Below are 16,251 nucleotides of genomic sequence, written 5' to 3'. Positions count from 1 at the left end.
GAAAGAGACATATAGAGCTGGTCAGGATTTCCTCAGGGTTGGAGGTTAGAAGTAGGGGTTTCTTATAAATAGAACAAAAGACTTTGGGGTTATGGAAATGTTCTATATTTTGATGGTGGTAGTAATTGCCCTCGAGTATGTTTTTGAAGTCTTTATACACTTAAAATGACCACAGCTTATCCTATCTAATAAAAGAGTAATATGCAAATTAACTGTCACTTTGCGATAAAGATGGCAGCGCCCACAGCCAATAAGGAGAGAATATGCAAATTGACATGACAAGGCGAGAGGTGGAAGGCAGCTCCAGGCCAGAGAGAAGGCAGAAAGGTAGCTCTGGGCCCGAGCGAAGGCAGTGCTGGCAGCCAGGGGAATGAAGGGCTACTCTTGCACGAATCTTTGTGCATCGGGCCTCTAGTAGTACCAAAAGTGTCCCTCAACTTTTATTTGAAACGAGTTCATTATTTGCTAAAACATAACACTTTAATGTAGTGTATTAATTAATATAAATTCTGAATATTTTTCACATAAAGACCTTGTTCTTGACAAGCTCTCATTAGTATATGCCAATTCATTTTAAATAATGCTAATAAATTTTTCTACATGTAAAATGTAATTGCAGCACTATAAGAATTCTAAGTATCAATATTTTTGCTTAATATCAGGTTTATTGCTCATAAAGCTATTAGGTCTTAGTTTGAGTTCATATTTGAGTATTTAATGAATGGCATGAAGCCATTTTTGTAAATTTGTGCTTTTAAACATGCTATTTCATGTAACTTCAAAGGATTAAATGTCCTGTAGAAGATAGAAGACTTGATAGGTACTTTCTGAATGTATTATTTGTTGTTTTTTCTTTCAATTGAGTTTTTACAGACATTCTTGATGTTTCTTTATTCATTTAATTTTGTTTACTTAATTTATAATTTCTTAGGAGAAAAAAATATTTATCTGAGAAATTTAATCTCTTTATATTTTTTACATATAATTCTTATATAGTTCTTTATATATAGACTGAAAATAAATTATATGTCTTAAAAGAAACAGAATATATCAGATACTTGAAATGTTCAAGACCTTCTAAAATAATAGATCATCCTTTGGCCTAATTTATGATTTAAATATCACTTAATCCCTACTCCTATCAACTGCCCCATTAGATTTTAATTTAGGCATTTAGGAAATTTGCATTTAAGAAGGAAAAATTTAAGTGTTTTTAGAATAAAGAATAAATTAAATTTCTTATTTAGATTCATACATAAGAGAAAGTGAGAAATATTATTACTAGAATCCCTCATAATTCATTTTTAGGTAAAGGCAAAAAAAAAAAAATCCCAAATTTTCTATCAATGAACATGTGCTAGACTGAATAAATATTCAAGAGATGGGCACTCGGGTTCATTTAAAGGTGGACTGGGAAGAAGCAGTAGTTTTTATTTTCTTTGATTCCATTCTCAAAATTCAAGGGAATGGAATTGCTTTTTATCAGGTCTTGTTCTACTACCTAAAATCCTGGTTATGTGTGGATTTTGATTTTGCATGTGTATGTATTTATTTGTGTGTTTCTGAAAATTTGGCCCAGAAAAGCTTCCCTTGCGAAAGCACTAAGCAGGCATCACTATCAATTCTATTGCTTTTATTTTTTTTTCAGAGATCATATATTCTGTTTTTTTTAAAAATATATTTTTATTGATTTCAGAGAGGGAGAGAGATACAAACATAAATGATGATAGAGAATCATTGATCTGCTGCCTCCTGCATGCTCCTGGAATGGAGCCCTCAACCCATGTGCCTTGATCAGGAATTGAACTGTGACCTCTTAGTTTATTGGTCAATGCTCAACCACTGAGCCATACCAGCTGGGCCACACATTCTGTTGTTGTTTTTTTCCCTATCCTTGTCCCACATATTCTTCTATTAATGGTCACATTCAAAAAATTAAATGCCTGAAGGGAGTAATTAAATTCTTGAGCGTCTCCTAAATCCCTCAAGAAACACAGAGGAACTTTAAATAATATATTCAATACATCCTTTTAATTAGAAGATTAACTCTAGGGACCCTATTCCCACTTGAACTAAGGTAAATATAAAACTGAGCGTTTCATCCAAACCTATTTTCTGAGACAACGGTGTTTTGATCCTATCAGTTTTGCTTTCACACCCTGAAGACTTTGTCTTTGGTTCTCATATAATAAAGGAGAAGTTGGAATTTGAATCCTGCTACCTATAACTTCTATCGTTTACCTAATTTATGAATGACTGTAAATGTCACATAAATTGAACTTTTTGTTTTATTTTTGTTTGGGGAGTAATACAGAGAAATAGATCATGGGAATGAGTGATCATGAGGTTCCTACATGAGCTAAGGTGTGGACATTTGTTTTTCCATCGGTAAGTTAAATACTCTTATTTGAATATCTCTTATACACACTATCCTGCGAATCAGTTAAAAATACCAAAAAAAAAAAAAAAAAAAAAAGAAAAGAAGAAAAAAGTGTTCAGATTTTAATCTGATAAACACTTCAAATTACAAGGGTGGGAGCAATTTGTAATTTGGTCACTTTTCTTACTTCTTACCCTACACTGACATTTCATTTTTTATATTAACATAAATATTTGTTATGCAATTTCTAATAGAACAATAAAGAAATCAATGTTTTAATTCATTTTTATATATTCTTTCCTAAAGGAATAATTTTAGTCAGCCATAACTACATATTTACATGGGGATTACTCACGGGTCAGTAACTAGATCTAACATAGTTATCTTTTTATTTCTTACTAGAGGCCTGGTGCACGGATTCGTGCACTGGTGGAGTCCCTCAGCATGGCCTGCAGGGATCGGGCTGAAACATGCATCCAACATCCCCTGAAAGATATAGTAATGTGTAAAGTGGGAGGCAGCCGGGAGGAGCTGCTCCCGCTCATTATGGCTCTGCTCATCCTAGTCAGCTGAACAGCACTCCCCCTGTGGGAGCACACTGACCACCTGCATTGAGCATCTGCCCCCTGGTGGTCAGTGCGCATCATAGCGACCAGTTGATCAGTCGCTTAGGCCCATATATATATATATATATATATATATATATATATATATATATATATATATAATTGCGGTAATCTTATAATGCTGTTCTTTTTAAATTTTACCTATTGTGCTAAAAAAAATAGTTTCTCTGTCTCCTAAATGAAAGAAAGAAGCCAAAACCATCATTCTTTATTCCTTGGAGGTAAACTGTTTAAAATATTTTTATGCTATTGTGAACTGTGTAAAATATTTTTATGTAAATGTAAATGTAAAAATATAACGTTTCCAGATGAAATTAATAATAATCAACAAATTCACATTGTCTAACTAGAAAATGCATTGCATGTTTTAAGAAATGTGTTGCAACATAAAAAATATTGCAAAGCAGTATCTGTCTGTTTTTATAGGCTTGTTTTATTTTATAGGTAAAGACACTGTTTCTTGAGTAAGATATTTCTATTGGATATCAAACACTAATACTAAACTGTTGTTCAGTATATTTCATACCTCAGCTAAGAGTACCCGCCCCCACTCTGGCCCTGACCCAATTCCCAGTGGGCGGTCTCCTCCAAAGCCAGTGGCTCTGGCTATTTTCTAAGGATGACTCCAGAGACTGTGGATGTTAGGGCCTTGCCTTTCATCACATCCCAGTTACAACAAAATATGGAGCATCAATAAAACAAAGGCATAAGTGGAATATCTTTCTTTAAATGCCACAGTATGGTTTATTCTTTCAGCCAATATATTTGACTTTAGCTACTGTTAAATCCAAAAGGAGAAGTTTAAAAGAGTTTCACAGTACCATAGATTAAAATTTCAACTCTGACTATTGTTATGCTTTATACACTGGATTTCTTTACATATTTTAGAATGAAATTCACTTTTTTTTTCCCTTCACGCTAAGACCAGTATTTTGAATGCATCCTGAAGCTAAAACACTAATGTTTTCATTTTTCAACAGGGAATTTCCTTATGGAACAGACAAACAGTGATTGAAAAGACTAGAGACTGTCTAGTGAAAAATGTTTTAATTTAATAGCTTGAAAAACAGAGCAGAAAAGCAATAACACAAGTCACACAGCTAGTTCGAGATTGTAATCAGTCTGGTGTGTGCAGAACGATTATTCTCAATTTACTCCAATCTTCTTATCATTAACAGGTTCCAGGAAAAACAAACACATGGCTGGTGTTAATTTCACGTTGGTCACTGAGTTTATCCTTTTGGGGCTGACAGATCGTGCTGAGCTGAAAGTGTTCCTCTTCGTGTTGTTTCTGCTCATCTACACGGTTTCTTTGGTGGGGAATCTAGGAATGCTCTTCCTAATCCACATAACTCCCAAACTCCAAACACCCATGTATCATTTCCTTAGCTGCCTGTCATTTGTTGATGCCTGCTACTCGTCAGTCTTTGCACCCAAAATGCTGCTCAACTTCTTTGTTGAACAGAAGATCTCATTTTCTGCATGTATTGTGCAATACTTCTTATTCGTGTCACTCCTTACCACTGAGGGCTTCTTGCTGGCAGCAATGGCGTATGACCGCTATGTGGCCATTGCGAACCCTTTACTTTATACGGTGGCTATGACTAAAATGGTTTGTGTTGCCCTGGTCATTGGATCATGTGTAGGAGGTTTAATCAACTCATTGACACACACAATTGGCTTGATGAAACTGTCTTTTTGTGGACCCAATGTCATCAGCCACTTCTTCTGCGACCTTCCCCCACTGTTAAAGCTATCGTGTTCTGACACATCCATGAATGAATTGCTGCTTTTAATCTTCTCTGGCATTATTGCCCTGATCACTTTCTTAACTGTGATGATTTCCTACTTCTTCATCTTCACTGCCATCCTGAGGATCCGCTCAGCAGCAGGTCGACACAGAGCCTTCTCCACGTGTGCTTCACACCTCACAGCTGTCACCTTATTCTACGGCTCCATAAGTTTTAGTTACATTCAACCGAGCTCCCAATATTCCTTAGAACAAGAAAAGGTGGTATCTGTGTTTTATACCCTCGTGATTCCTATGCTAAACCCATTGATTTATAGCCTAAGAAACAAGGAGGTGAAGGATGCTGTGAAAAGGGCTATGGAAATGAAATATTTTCCTTGTTAATTTTATACCAAATGTGCTCTAAAATAGTGTACAAACAAGTGCTTTGGAAAATGATATGTATATGAATTTATTAAAACTTCGATCCCAAAGGAATCTTAGAGTTTAAGAAGATGTACGTGGTCAGTGTGAATCGGTTATGATAAAACTGATGCTGAGGGGCAATGTTCATAGAAATTAACATTTGCCAGACCGCTCTAGAATGCCTCACACTGATATGTGGAGCAAAGTTGTAGTTTTGTCCCCAAATACTATTTCTGGTTATTTATCTAAAGGAACCAAATCAATATATATTCCCTATTACATTTTAAAAATAAACAAAAAATTATGATTAGAGTAATTGCCCAATAGCAGAGAAAGTAGTTTAATAAATGTAAATGTATACATATAATAGATTATGATAAAGTTATTTATATTAAAAACACAAACAAATATTGATTGACTACCTATTTTATTGCCAATAAAACATGGAAGATGTTTTAAATCCATATAATTTGATTTTATCTTCACAAACACATGAAACAGGTATTACTATTGTCACTTTGTAGACATGGACACAGAATCAAAGAGATTAGACATTTTCACCTGGCCATAATGCTGGTTAATATTTCTAGACACAAACTCAGAATTATGATTCCCAAATCTAAACCTGTTTAGCTATAGCATAGATTCTTAATTTTGAAAAGTTGTAATTACCAAGATTTGGAAATATAAAAGCATTGAAAATATATGTGTGATGTATTCATTTTAATGTAAATGTATTGGGGTGACAGTTAATAAAATTATAGGGGTTTCAAGTGTATTCTTAAGGGAAAATTTTAAGTACATACATATAAATAGAATATGTTGTCCAGATCCTGGTTTCCAAGTGGCATACTCCGCAGAGAAGTGGTTGTTTTTAGAGCTGGGTCCAGAGAAATATAAGTGCCTGGAGTGTATTTTGCTACCAGAATGTAAGAAGTGAAAACAAGCAAACATAAATGACAAGGACATGTCCAAATAGCAAAGCACACAAGAGCTATTCAATGATGGTTCCATTAGCAAAGCTAGAACAATTTGAGCAACAAAATAAGGGATGGTAGTATTGGGTAACAACCCTAAAGAACAAAATAATTATCAATGAGTGCACATTGGTATAACTAGCTAACTAACTAAGGAAAGAATGAGCCTGGCCAATGCGGCTCTGTGGTTAAGTGTCAACCCATGAACTCAGAGGCCCCTCATTCGACTCCTGTTCAGGGCACATGCCAGGGTTGGGGGCTAAATAAACGACATGTTTTTCTCTCATTGATGTTTCTATCTCTTTATTACTCTCTCTTCCTCTCTCTCTAAAAAGTCAATAAAAGCATATTTTTAAAAAATGCCCAGCAGGTGTTGCTCAGTGATTGAGCATCAACCCTGTAGGGACATGCAGGAGGCAGTTAATCAATGATTCTCTCTCATCATTGATGTTTCTATCTGTTTCCTTCTCCCTTTCTTTCTCTGACATTAATAAAAATTTTTTTTTAAAAAATTAAAAACTCTTTCTTATGAAACCATTTCAATTAAAATATGTTGAAAGAATAAGGGAAATAGATATTTACTAGCAAAACACCATGGTAATAATTGGTAGAAACAACATATTGATAGATGCCATTAGGTATAAATAAAATATTACACAGTCAATTTTCTTCTGCATATAGAGGGATAGATATATTTATATAGAGAGATATACTGGTAGATAGATATATTTATATCCCTACCTACCTATCTCTCTCTAAATATGTATATTAATAAAAAGTAAAGTATAACAACTTTACATAAGGAAGTTTGGCAGACAGTACTTTAATAACTATTCCTTTTGCCTGCATCTCTATCTTCCTCCAGATATTTTCATGACTCTCTATATTTCTTTCAATGTGACCCTATTACTGAAAAATTCCCAGAAAAAAATTGTTTTTAAGAAAGGCATTCCAAGATATGCAAACAGCCCAAGTGCTTAGCAGTAGATGAGCGGATTAAAAAAGCTGTGATACATTGACACAATGGGATCAATGGGATACTATGACGCTGTAAAAAAGAAAGAACTCTCACCTTTTGCAGCAGCATGGATAAACCTGAAGATTATTATGCTAAGTGAAATAAGCCACTCAGAGAAAGACAAATACCGTATGATCTCATTTACATGTGGAACAAAATAAATTAACAAACAAAATAGGACCAGAGGCATGGATACCTGAAGTAGACTGCTAGGTGTCAGGGGTGGGGGTGGAGGGTACTGAGTAAAAGAAGGTGAAGAGCTTAGCCAAAGAACATATATGCAGAGCCCATGAACACAGGCAACAGTGTGGTGAAGGCCAGTGGAGGAGGGAAGAGGGTTGGGTGGAAGTCAGCAAAGGTGGGGGTGGGGGGGAGAGTCAGGGACCTCTGCAATAGTGTCAACAAAAATAGGAAGAACTGTCTTCATGCACCTTCTGATTTCGTGTTTCTCTGCAGCACTTATCACCATTGACATACAGATGCTCGTTGTTTCCTCTGTTACCCTTTCCCCCACTAGAAAGACACCCTTATGACATAGTCTTTGCTATTCCTCCAACTTCATGGCCCATCCACTGCACAGGGCCTTTGCACTGATGTTCCCCCTGTCTGGACATTCTCTCATGTACTGCACCTACATGACTCTTTCCCTCATTGAGAATTAGTCCAAATGCAACTTTTTCTTGAATATTACCTTGATCATAATTTTTTTCCTTATGCTTCTATTCTAGAACCCCTTCCCCTACAATAATTTGCATTTTATTATTTTTTTATTACTTTTACCTTTTAACATGTATTATTAATTTTTGTATTTTCTCTGTTTTCCCCTGCTTAGAATTTGTAATCTATAAATACTACAATTGATAAAACCAGACTTTCATCTCAACATTTGAATCTTTCCTAGAATATGAGTCCTTTATACCAGTTGATAAAAATTAATCTGTAGATAAATTTACAAAATTTAACTTAAAGGAGTCACCTTTTTCTGACTGCAGTGCAGCATGAGTTAAAATTAATATATGAAAAATAAAAATAACTTTTAACTTGAAAATTAAATACATAAAATGAATATCAAGTTATAATTAATTAAATGGAAATTTTAAAAATTAACTTTCCTATCCATACAATGTACCACAAGAGGAATAATTAATATCACTATATGTAAGTGAAAAGTAAGTGGTACTCTGATGAATAATGCAAATAACAAATTCCTCTATTATTAAATAGGTAACAAAAAGTCAATAAAACAAGCAGTTGGAGCTCAAGAAAAAAAACCACTAAATTAAAAATGATATAAAGTGATAAAACTTAGAAAACAACTAATGAATTAAAATAAATAAATAATTGAGCATCAATCTAAATAAGCAAGTAGAGCCATTCCTTTATGAGTTAAAGAATAAAGAAAATATGAAAACAAACGATAGAATAATCCAGGAGAGAAAGAGAAAAAAAGATATAAAAGGTATAGTTAAAAATGTGATGCGCTAAATAATAAACTTATATCATTAAATCAGAACACATTAAAAATCTCTGATCAGACTTTGAATTCTGCCATGACAATACGTGACACAAGAACAGCTTTGCAATCATAAGTAACTGTAATGGGTTCCAATATTTGGAAAATATTTAAAAAAACTTGCTCCTAATAATTTTGCAATCATCATGCTTATTGAGGTGGCATTGACATTGAAGAAAACCCCTTGTCTCTCTTTTGCCTTAACTCCCAAGGTTACCTTTGTCAAGTAGTTTCATTCTGGTTTTTAAATTTCCAATTAAGCCTGTCTTAGCAGTACTAAGTTTTTATGAATAGAAGAATTGCCCTTCCAAAAGTTCAATGCATGCATGTAACTTCTTTATCCACAACAAATTATCTTGTGAAATTATGAAGTATAAACAGACTTTCTTTTAAGAGTTGCTTTTAAATCTAGATGGAAATTGATTTCATTGCCATGAGTTAGTACAAGATTCAAAAGAATACTTTAATCTTATTCTCATTCTATTCCTTTATAGATTATTTCTTTGCTTCTCCATCTGGGACAAACAATTCTCAATAAAATATTATACCTCTTTTCATATTTTAATTTTTCATTCATATTTAAGAAAGCACTTGACACGTTTATATACAGAATACACTAAAATAGTAAAACAAATTGCAGAAATATTGCTACATAGATGAATTAGGTGATTGTCAAACCAGAATGGGAAGCTACACCATGTTTCCTTGTGCTGCCTTGAAATATTTATCAAAGACTAATGTAACATTGGTCATAGTGTGTTATGAAATTTTGGTCATTAAGTGAGGATTGGATGCTAAATATACAGTATAAGGATAAGTATGCAAATCTATAAATGCACAAGTAAGTATTAATGAAGGTAAGAAAATGGTAGAAATTTATCAAAATGTTGTAACATGATTGATGTCCTCAATTTATCCTTTGATTTCTGTTGTATTCCAATTTTTTTCTAATGAACATATTTTATTTCAATGACAGTATTACACTTTTTTTTGGAAGAGTATTACACTTTTAAACATAAAAATGTTTCCTTGTGAAAAATTAATTATTCCATCTTTGATGGTTTTAATCATAGAGTAATTAAGTATGTCTCTAGAAATGGTTTCTCCACAAATTCAGTTGAAAATATAGAGGATCACAAAAGAAGACCAGACAAGGTGCCTCATTGTGTGACATCAAGGGAAAAAGGCAACTATTTCCTCAGAACATAGTATAGCTATCTTTAGTCCCATTGTGTTTTTTCTTTGGAAACATGCCAAACAATCTTGCTTGGAACCTGATCTCCGGGGATGGCCCAATGTTGCGTTACCTCTACCCTCAATATAAGAGGTGCCCTGGAAGAGAGACAAGACATAGGTTGCTCCACTTATGTTCACAGCAGCTCCCTGATATTCCTTTTAGACATAATTTCCTGGCAAATTTTCCATTCCACCAGGACCTTAACAAAATTTCTGTGTGTTTTTTTTTTTTTAATCTCAGAATAAAACGACATGAATGGACAAAAATTTACAAAGAACTTATCTCAAATAAAAGAATACATTACAGAAAATTTTGACTCAAATGGTTTTCATATTTTCTTTGTGAAAAAACTTGAAGTTGACAAATTTCTAGACAGATAATATTGGAGGAGGGGTTTTGTGGTGTGTTTGACTCTTGGTAAGTATTACTCTGAATATTAGAGAGTTTTGGTGAGGATAGATAAAATGGGAGTATTTTTAGAAAAGTATACATACACATAGGACTTAGACCTTACCCTAAGTAATGCCAGGTTTTGTGAAACCAGAAATATAGAGCTAATGAAATTATGGTCGACAAGCAAAGTACATGTTTTAAAAATGTAGTATTTGAAAAAAATATGATTTTAATATATTAAATTTAGGAAAATATATCTTTTGGAAAGTAATATGTGGTCTATAATTTTAATCCCATAAATTTAAAATTTATTTGTGGTTACTATTAAATAATTTTTAAAACAAAATGACAGTGACGCATTGAAACTGTTTTTCATCATTGTTTATGACACATCTAGCATTTTCCCTCAGGTTTGCTCCTGTTATTATTAACAGGAATGTAGTGTAATGGGCATGTTCTCTGGAGTCAATCTGTCTTGGTGAAATCCCAGAGCCAACACTTAATAGCTCTACTTTGGATAAGTTACTTAAACTGTCTGTGTCCTTTTACTCATTTAAACATGTGGTTAATAGTAGCACCTGTGGTATAATATTCTCATGTGGAGTAAATAAATTACTATAGAGAAGTATTTAGAACAGTATAAGACTCGCTCAAATTAGGCAATATATATTTTTTGTTATATCATGCCTAAAGGTCAATTTATGCCTATTTCTATATTTGGGAATCAAATTAAAAGTTTTCCATCATATTCTGTAAACTACACATTATTAGTTTTTAGAAATATTAAACTATTATCAATAACCCTGTTTAAATTAATTCCTGACAATTATCACCTTTATTTCTCAACAGTGTGAAGCAGTTGAACACAATGGATGGAAGGAATAGCACGAATGTGTCTCACTTCATCCTTATGGGACTGACAGACTCTGAGGAGATCCAGCTGGTCCTGTTTATACTATTTCTCCTGATATACCTAACTAGTGTGCTGGGAAATGCAGGGATGATAATGATAATCCGCCTGGATCTCCAGCTTCACACCACCATGTATTTTTTCCTCAGCCACCTGTCATTTCTTGACCTCATTTACTCCAATGTCATCACTCCTAAAACCTTAGAGAACTTACTGACTTCCACCAAGTACATTTCATACATAAGCTGCTTCGCCCAGATGTTCTTTTTTGTCTTCTTGGGGACCTCTGAATGTTTACTTCTCTCCTCAATGGCCTATGATCGCTATGTAGCTATCTGCAATCCTCTACTCTACCCAGTCCTTATGTCCAAAAGACTCTGCTGCTCCCTCATTTTTGGGTGCTATTTGAAAGGTTTTGTGGACTCCATTATCAATGCACTTTGCATGAGCAGACTGCATTTCTGTGACTCCAATGTAATCCATCACTTTTTCTGTGACACTTCCCCAATTCTATCCCTGTCCTGTACTGGCACTCAAGACATTGAAATCATGATATTCATTTTTGCTGGCTCCACCCTAATGGTATCTGTTATCACAATATGTGTGTCTTATCTGGCCATTCTGTCCACTGTGTTGAAAATTACTTCCACTTCAGGAAAGCAAAAAGCCTTCTCTACATGTGCCTCCCATCTCCTAGGAGTCACCATCTTTTACGGCACTATGATTTTTACTTATTTAAAACCTCATAAGTCCTACTCATTGGGGAAGGACCAAGTGGCTTCTGTATTTTATACTATTGTGATCCCCATGCTGAATCCACTCATTTATAGTCTGAGGAACAAAGAAGTGAAAAATGCTCTCATTAGAGTCTTGCAGAAGACTATAATCTAATTAAGCATTGTCACCCTAATGCATTTAATTACAAAATTATAATAAAAGTGCTCTTAGGAAACAATCCAACAACCAGAAGGTAGCCTGTTGCTGTCTGAGGGATGAAGGCAGAAGTCACAAGACTTGTAGTTGAGTGACGAAGGGTATTATTATTCAGAGCAAAAGCGATTGCTGCAGCTCATATTCACATCAGTTTTTCATCCCCTCCTAAGTCCCAGGAGTGTGAAGAGGTGGCCAAGTGGATGAAGGCATGTAAAGTGGACTGCATCATAGGAAAGAATCATTGAGTATGGGAAACACATTTTGATGGTAAGCAGATTCATGTCTATTCTTTGTCTACAGGAACATTACCCCATTGCCCACAGTAGCCCAATGCAAAAATAACCTTGATATATAGCTCAAGCAAAATGTATACTTTTTTGAAATTTTCAGTGTTTATTTTATAACATTATATTTGATTATTCTTTCTAAACACATTTAAAATGTTTAAAAGTCATCAAATCAACAGTACCAAGAATAGACCCCAAGGTAAGCTATGGATTGTAATAGGCATGTGTCAGTGTGGGTTACTCAGTTGTAAACAATGCTCCATTCTGGTGTGTGATTTGATGCATGTTGATGGGGGGTGGAGGTGTATGTATACGGGAAATCTCTGTACCTTTCTTTTCCTTTTGCTGTGAACCTAAAACTGTTCTAAAAAAACTTAAGTCTTTAAACAAAAGCACACACACATAAAATAAAAACTAAGAAAAAAAGTGCAACCTCCTTTTTGGAGTTAAAAGTTTACTTTTTTACTAATTCAAAAGATTCAGTTAATATTTTCAATAATTTAATTATGCATTCTTTTCCTTTATTTAATTTATTTTAAATTACCTTATACATCAATGCCATTTTAAAGTATGACTTATTTTTGCTTTAATATTCATTTGGTCTATACTCTACTCCAAATTTTCAGCTATTTCTATTTTTGTTAATAATCCTCACTTGATGATACTTATTAATTTTATAGAGAGTGGAAGAGAGAGAGAGGCATCCATGTGAGAGAGAAACATTGTTCAGTTGACTCTTGCGCAAGCCTGGACCAAGATTGAGCCCTCAACCGAGGCATGTGCCCTGAGGGAGAATGGAACCCAACAACCTTTCCATGTACTGGCAATGCTCCCACCAGCTGAGCTCCATTGACTATGGTACTATTTGTTTCTGTTTGCAATTAGAAATAAATAATTCATCGGCATTTATTATTTAATAATAGCTTTTCTGGATCATCTCTCATCTTGTATAAGTATTTTGTCATTTCTTATATTTATGGGCTCTTCTTATTTTCCAGGCATTTTTTTTTTAAATATATTTTATTGATTTTTTACAGAGAGGAAGGGAGAGAGATAGAGAGTTAGAAACATCGATGAGAGAGAAACATCGATCAGCTGCCTCCTGCACATCCCCCACTGGGGATACCAGGCATTTTTTATAAACTATGTTTTCACCTTTCATTTATGTCTATTTCTATGACAAGGAAATGTATCTTCTTGAAATATGTTGGCAAAAATGGTCAACAGCCCTGCTGGTGTGGATCAGTGGTTGAGTGTCAACTCACGAACCAGGAGGACAAGGTTCAATGCCTGATCAGGGCACATGTTGAGTTGCAAGCTATAGCCCCAGGATGGGGTGTGCAGGAAGCAGCAGATCAATGATTCACCCTCATTATTGATGTTTCTATCCCTCTCTCTCTCTCTCCCCCTTCTTGTCTGAAATCAATAAAAGTATATTAATAAAAAAAGATTCTCAACAAATTACATGAGTTGTAGATAACACTTAAGTTGAGTAAATATTAATTTAAATTAAGATTATTTTATCTACATATTATATAATGTTATTACATACATGTAAAGTAATCTACAGGCGACATGGAATATTTAGACTATTTGCATTTGCCCTGTGATTTCCTTGTTAAATTAGTGCATATCATATTTTATGTAAGATGCAGTCTGAAGTAATTTAAGACATAATCATCCTGCTTATGATGTCATGCCAGAAGACTATTTAAAAAATATATGATACAGAACAAGAGTAGTGAATCGTTGTTTATTTCCAAATAATTGATAGAATCGTTGTTTATTTCCAAATAATTGATAGACATAAAGTAATAATATATTTTGTTGAGCACGTACCATGTGCCAGACAATATTCAAAGGGCTTTAGATGTATAATTACCATAGTTTTTCAGTTAGGCGCTAGCAAAATCCATATATTTATCTCACATAAAAGAAAGCCACCTTTCTACTTGTTTAGGCAAAGACTTAAGGCTATTCCTAGAATTTTCTCTTTATCTCATACACCTTATACTCAATCCATCAGCATATGACATTGATTCTAAATACAGGGTCTGACTCTGACTAGTTACAACACTATCTCCCCTACCAACCCCACACCCCTAACAAGGAACCATCCTCTTAGTTTTAGGATTATTGCTGCAGCCTCCTAGCTTGTCTCCGAGTTTTGGCCTTGTCCCGCATAAGTCTATTCTTAGTGTAACACAGTGATGGCGAACCTTTTGAGCTCGGCATGTCAGCATTTTGAAAAACCCTAACTTAACTCTGGTATTTGCAACCATAGTAAAACAAAGACTTATATTTTTGATATTTATTTTATATATTTAAATGCCATTTAACAAAGAAAAATCAACCAAAAAAATGTCTCCTCTTCTTCCTGACAATAAATGATGCAAGAATAGCCCTGCAGTCATAAGTAACTTAGCGGCTCTAGTATTGGGAAAACATTTAGCAAGAAAAGCATGCTCCTGTTAATTTGTAATTACAATGCCTATTGAGGTGGCATTAACATTAAAAATCACTCCTTGTGATCACTCTCCTTTGCCTTAAGTCCTCAGGTTACCTTCTGTCAAGTAGTTTCATGCTGGTTTTTAAATTTTCAGATATGTCTCTCTTGGCTGCACTGTGAATACAAAGATTGCCCTTCCAAAAGTTCATCAATAATATAACACAGGCAAAGGTAGCTCCTTTATCCATGCCAACAAATTATCTTATGAAATTCTAGAGTATAAATGAACTTTCCTAAAAGTGTTACTTGTTTTAAAATAGATTTTTCTTTTTCTTTTACTTTAACTTTTAAAATACATTTTTATTGATTTCAGAGAGGAGGGAAGTGGGAGAGAGAATAAAAACATCAATGAGGAGAGAGAATCATTGATGGGCAGCCTCCTGCATACCCCCTACTGGGGATTGAGCCCACAACCCTGGCATGTGATCAGAATAGAACCTGGAACCCTTTAGTCCCCAGGTCGACACTCTATTCCACTGAGCCAAACCAGCTAGGGTTGAAAGAGTTACTTTTAAATCCATATAAATTGATTTCATTATCATGAGTTAGATGATTCCTAGGAACGCTTTAATCTTATTCTCACTCTATCCCTTTTCAGATTATTATTTTTTTGCTTCTTCATCCTGGACAATTTTCAATAAAATATTATACCTCTTTTAGTATTTTAATTTTTTATTCCTATTTAAGAAAATACTTGACATGTTTATACACAGAGTACACCAAAATAGTAAAATGAATTGCAGAAATATTGCTACATAGATGAATTAGGTGATTGTCAAACCTGAATAGGAAGCCTACACCATGTTTTCTTGTGCTGCCTTAAAATATTTATCAAAGACTAATGTAACATTGGTCACTGTGTGTTATGAAATTTTGCTTATAAAATGAGGATTGGATGCTAAATATATAGGGTAATAAGTATGCAAATCTATAAATGCACAAATAAGCATGAATGAAGGTAAGAAAATAAGAGAAATTCATCAAAGTGTCATAATATTATTGATGTCCTCAATTCGTTCTGTGATTTCTGTTGCATTCCAATTTTTTTCCCAAAGGAATTTATTTCTATGATAGAATCACACTTTTAAACATAAAAATATTTCCCGGTGAAAAATGAATTATTCCATCGTGCATGGTTTCAATCAGAGAGTAATTAAGTATGTCTCTAGAAATGGTTTCTCCACCAACCCAGTTAAAAATTTAGGGGATAACAAAAGAAGACCAAACCAAGCTTCTCATTGTGGGCCATCAAGGGAAAAAGGCAACTATTTCCTCAGAACATAACATAACTGCAATTAGTCCCAGCGTGTTTT

The 16,251-nt window shown here is 34.1% G+C and overlaps 2 protein-coding genes across 2 annotated transcripts; both read left to right on the top strand.

Moving 5' to 3' along the window:
• Positions 1-4,204: 4,204 nt before the first annotated feature.
• On the top strand, positions 4,205-5,140 carry LOC118663982 (olfactory receptor 1052-like). The gene has a single exon (XM_036323889.1). It carries the CDS (start codon positions 4,205-4,207, stop codon positions 5,138-5,140), a length of 936 nt encoding a protein of 311 aa, XP_036179782.1.
• Positions 5,141-11,167: 6,027 nt separating this feature from the next.
• Positions 11,168-12,100, top strand: LOC118665473 (olfactory receptor 8H1-like). The gene has a single exon (XM_036326920.1). The coding sequence runs from the start codon at positions 11,168-11,170 to the stop codon at positions 12,098-12,100; it is 933 nt and encodes a 310-aa protein (XP_036182813.1).
• Positions 12,101-16,251: the final 4,151 nt, after the last annotated feature.

Source organism: Myotis myotis, unplaced genomic scaffold (assembly GCF_014108235.1).
Source record: "Myotis myotis isolate mMyoMyo1 unplaced genomic scaffold, mMyoMyo1.p scaffold_m19_p_10, whole genome shotgun sequence".
Lineage (NCBI taxonomy): Eukaryota > Metazoa > Chordata > Mammalia > Chiroptera > Vespertilionidae > Myotis > Myotis myotis.
Note: the sequence above shows the minus strand (reverse complement) of the source record. Positions and strands in the feature narration are given on the sequence as shown.

Coding starts and splice junctions, on each gene's coding strand:
- LOC118665473 (XM_036326920.1), top strand. CDS start 11,168: ATGGATGGAAGGAATAGCACGAATGTGTCTCACTTCATCCTTATGGGA.
- LOC118663982 (XM_036323889.1), top strand. CDS start 4,205: ATGGCTGGTGTTAATTTCACGTTGGTCACTGAGTTTATCCTTTTGGGG.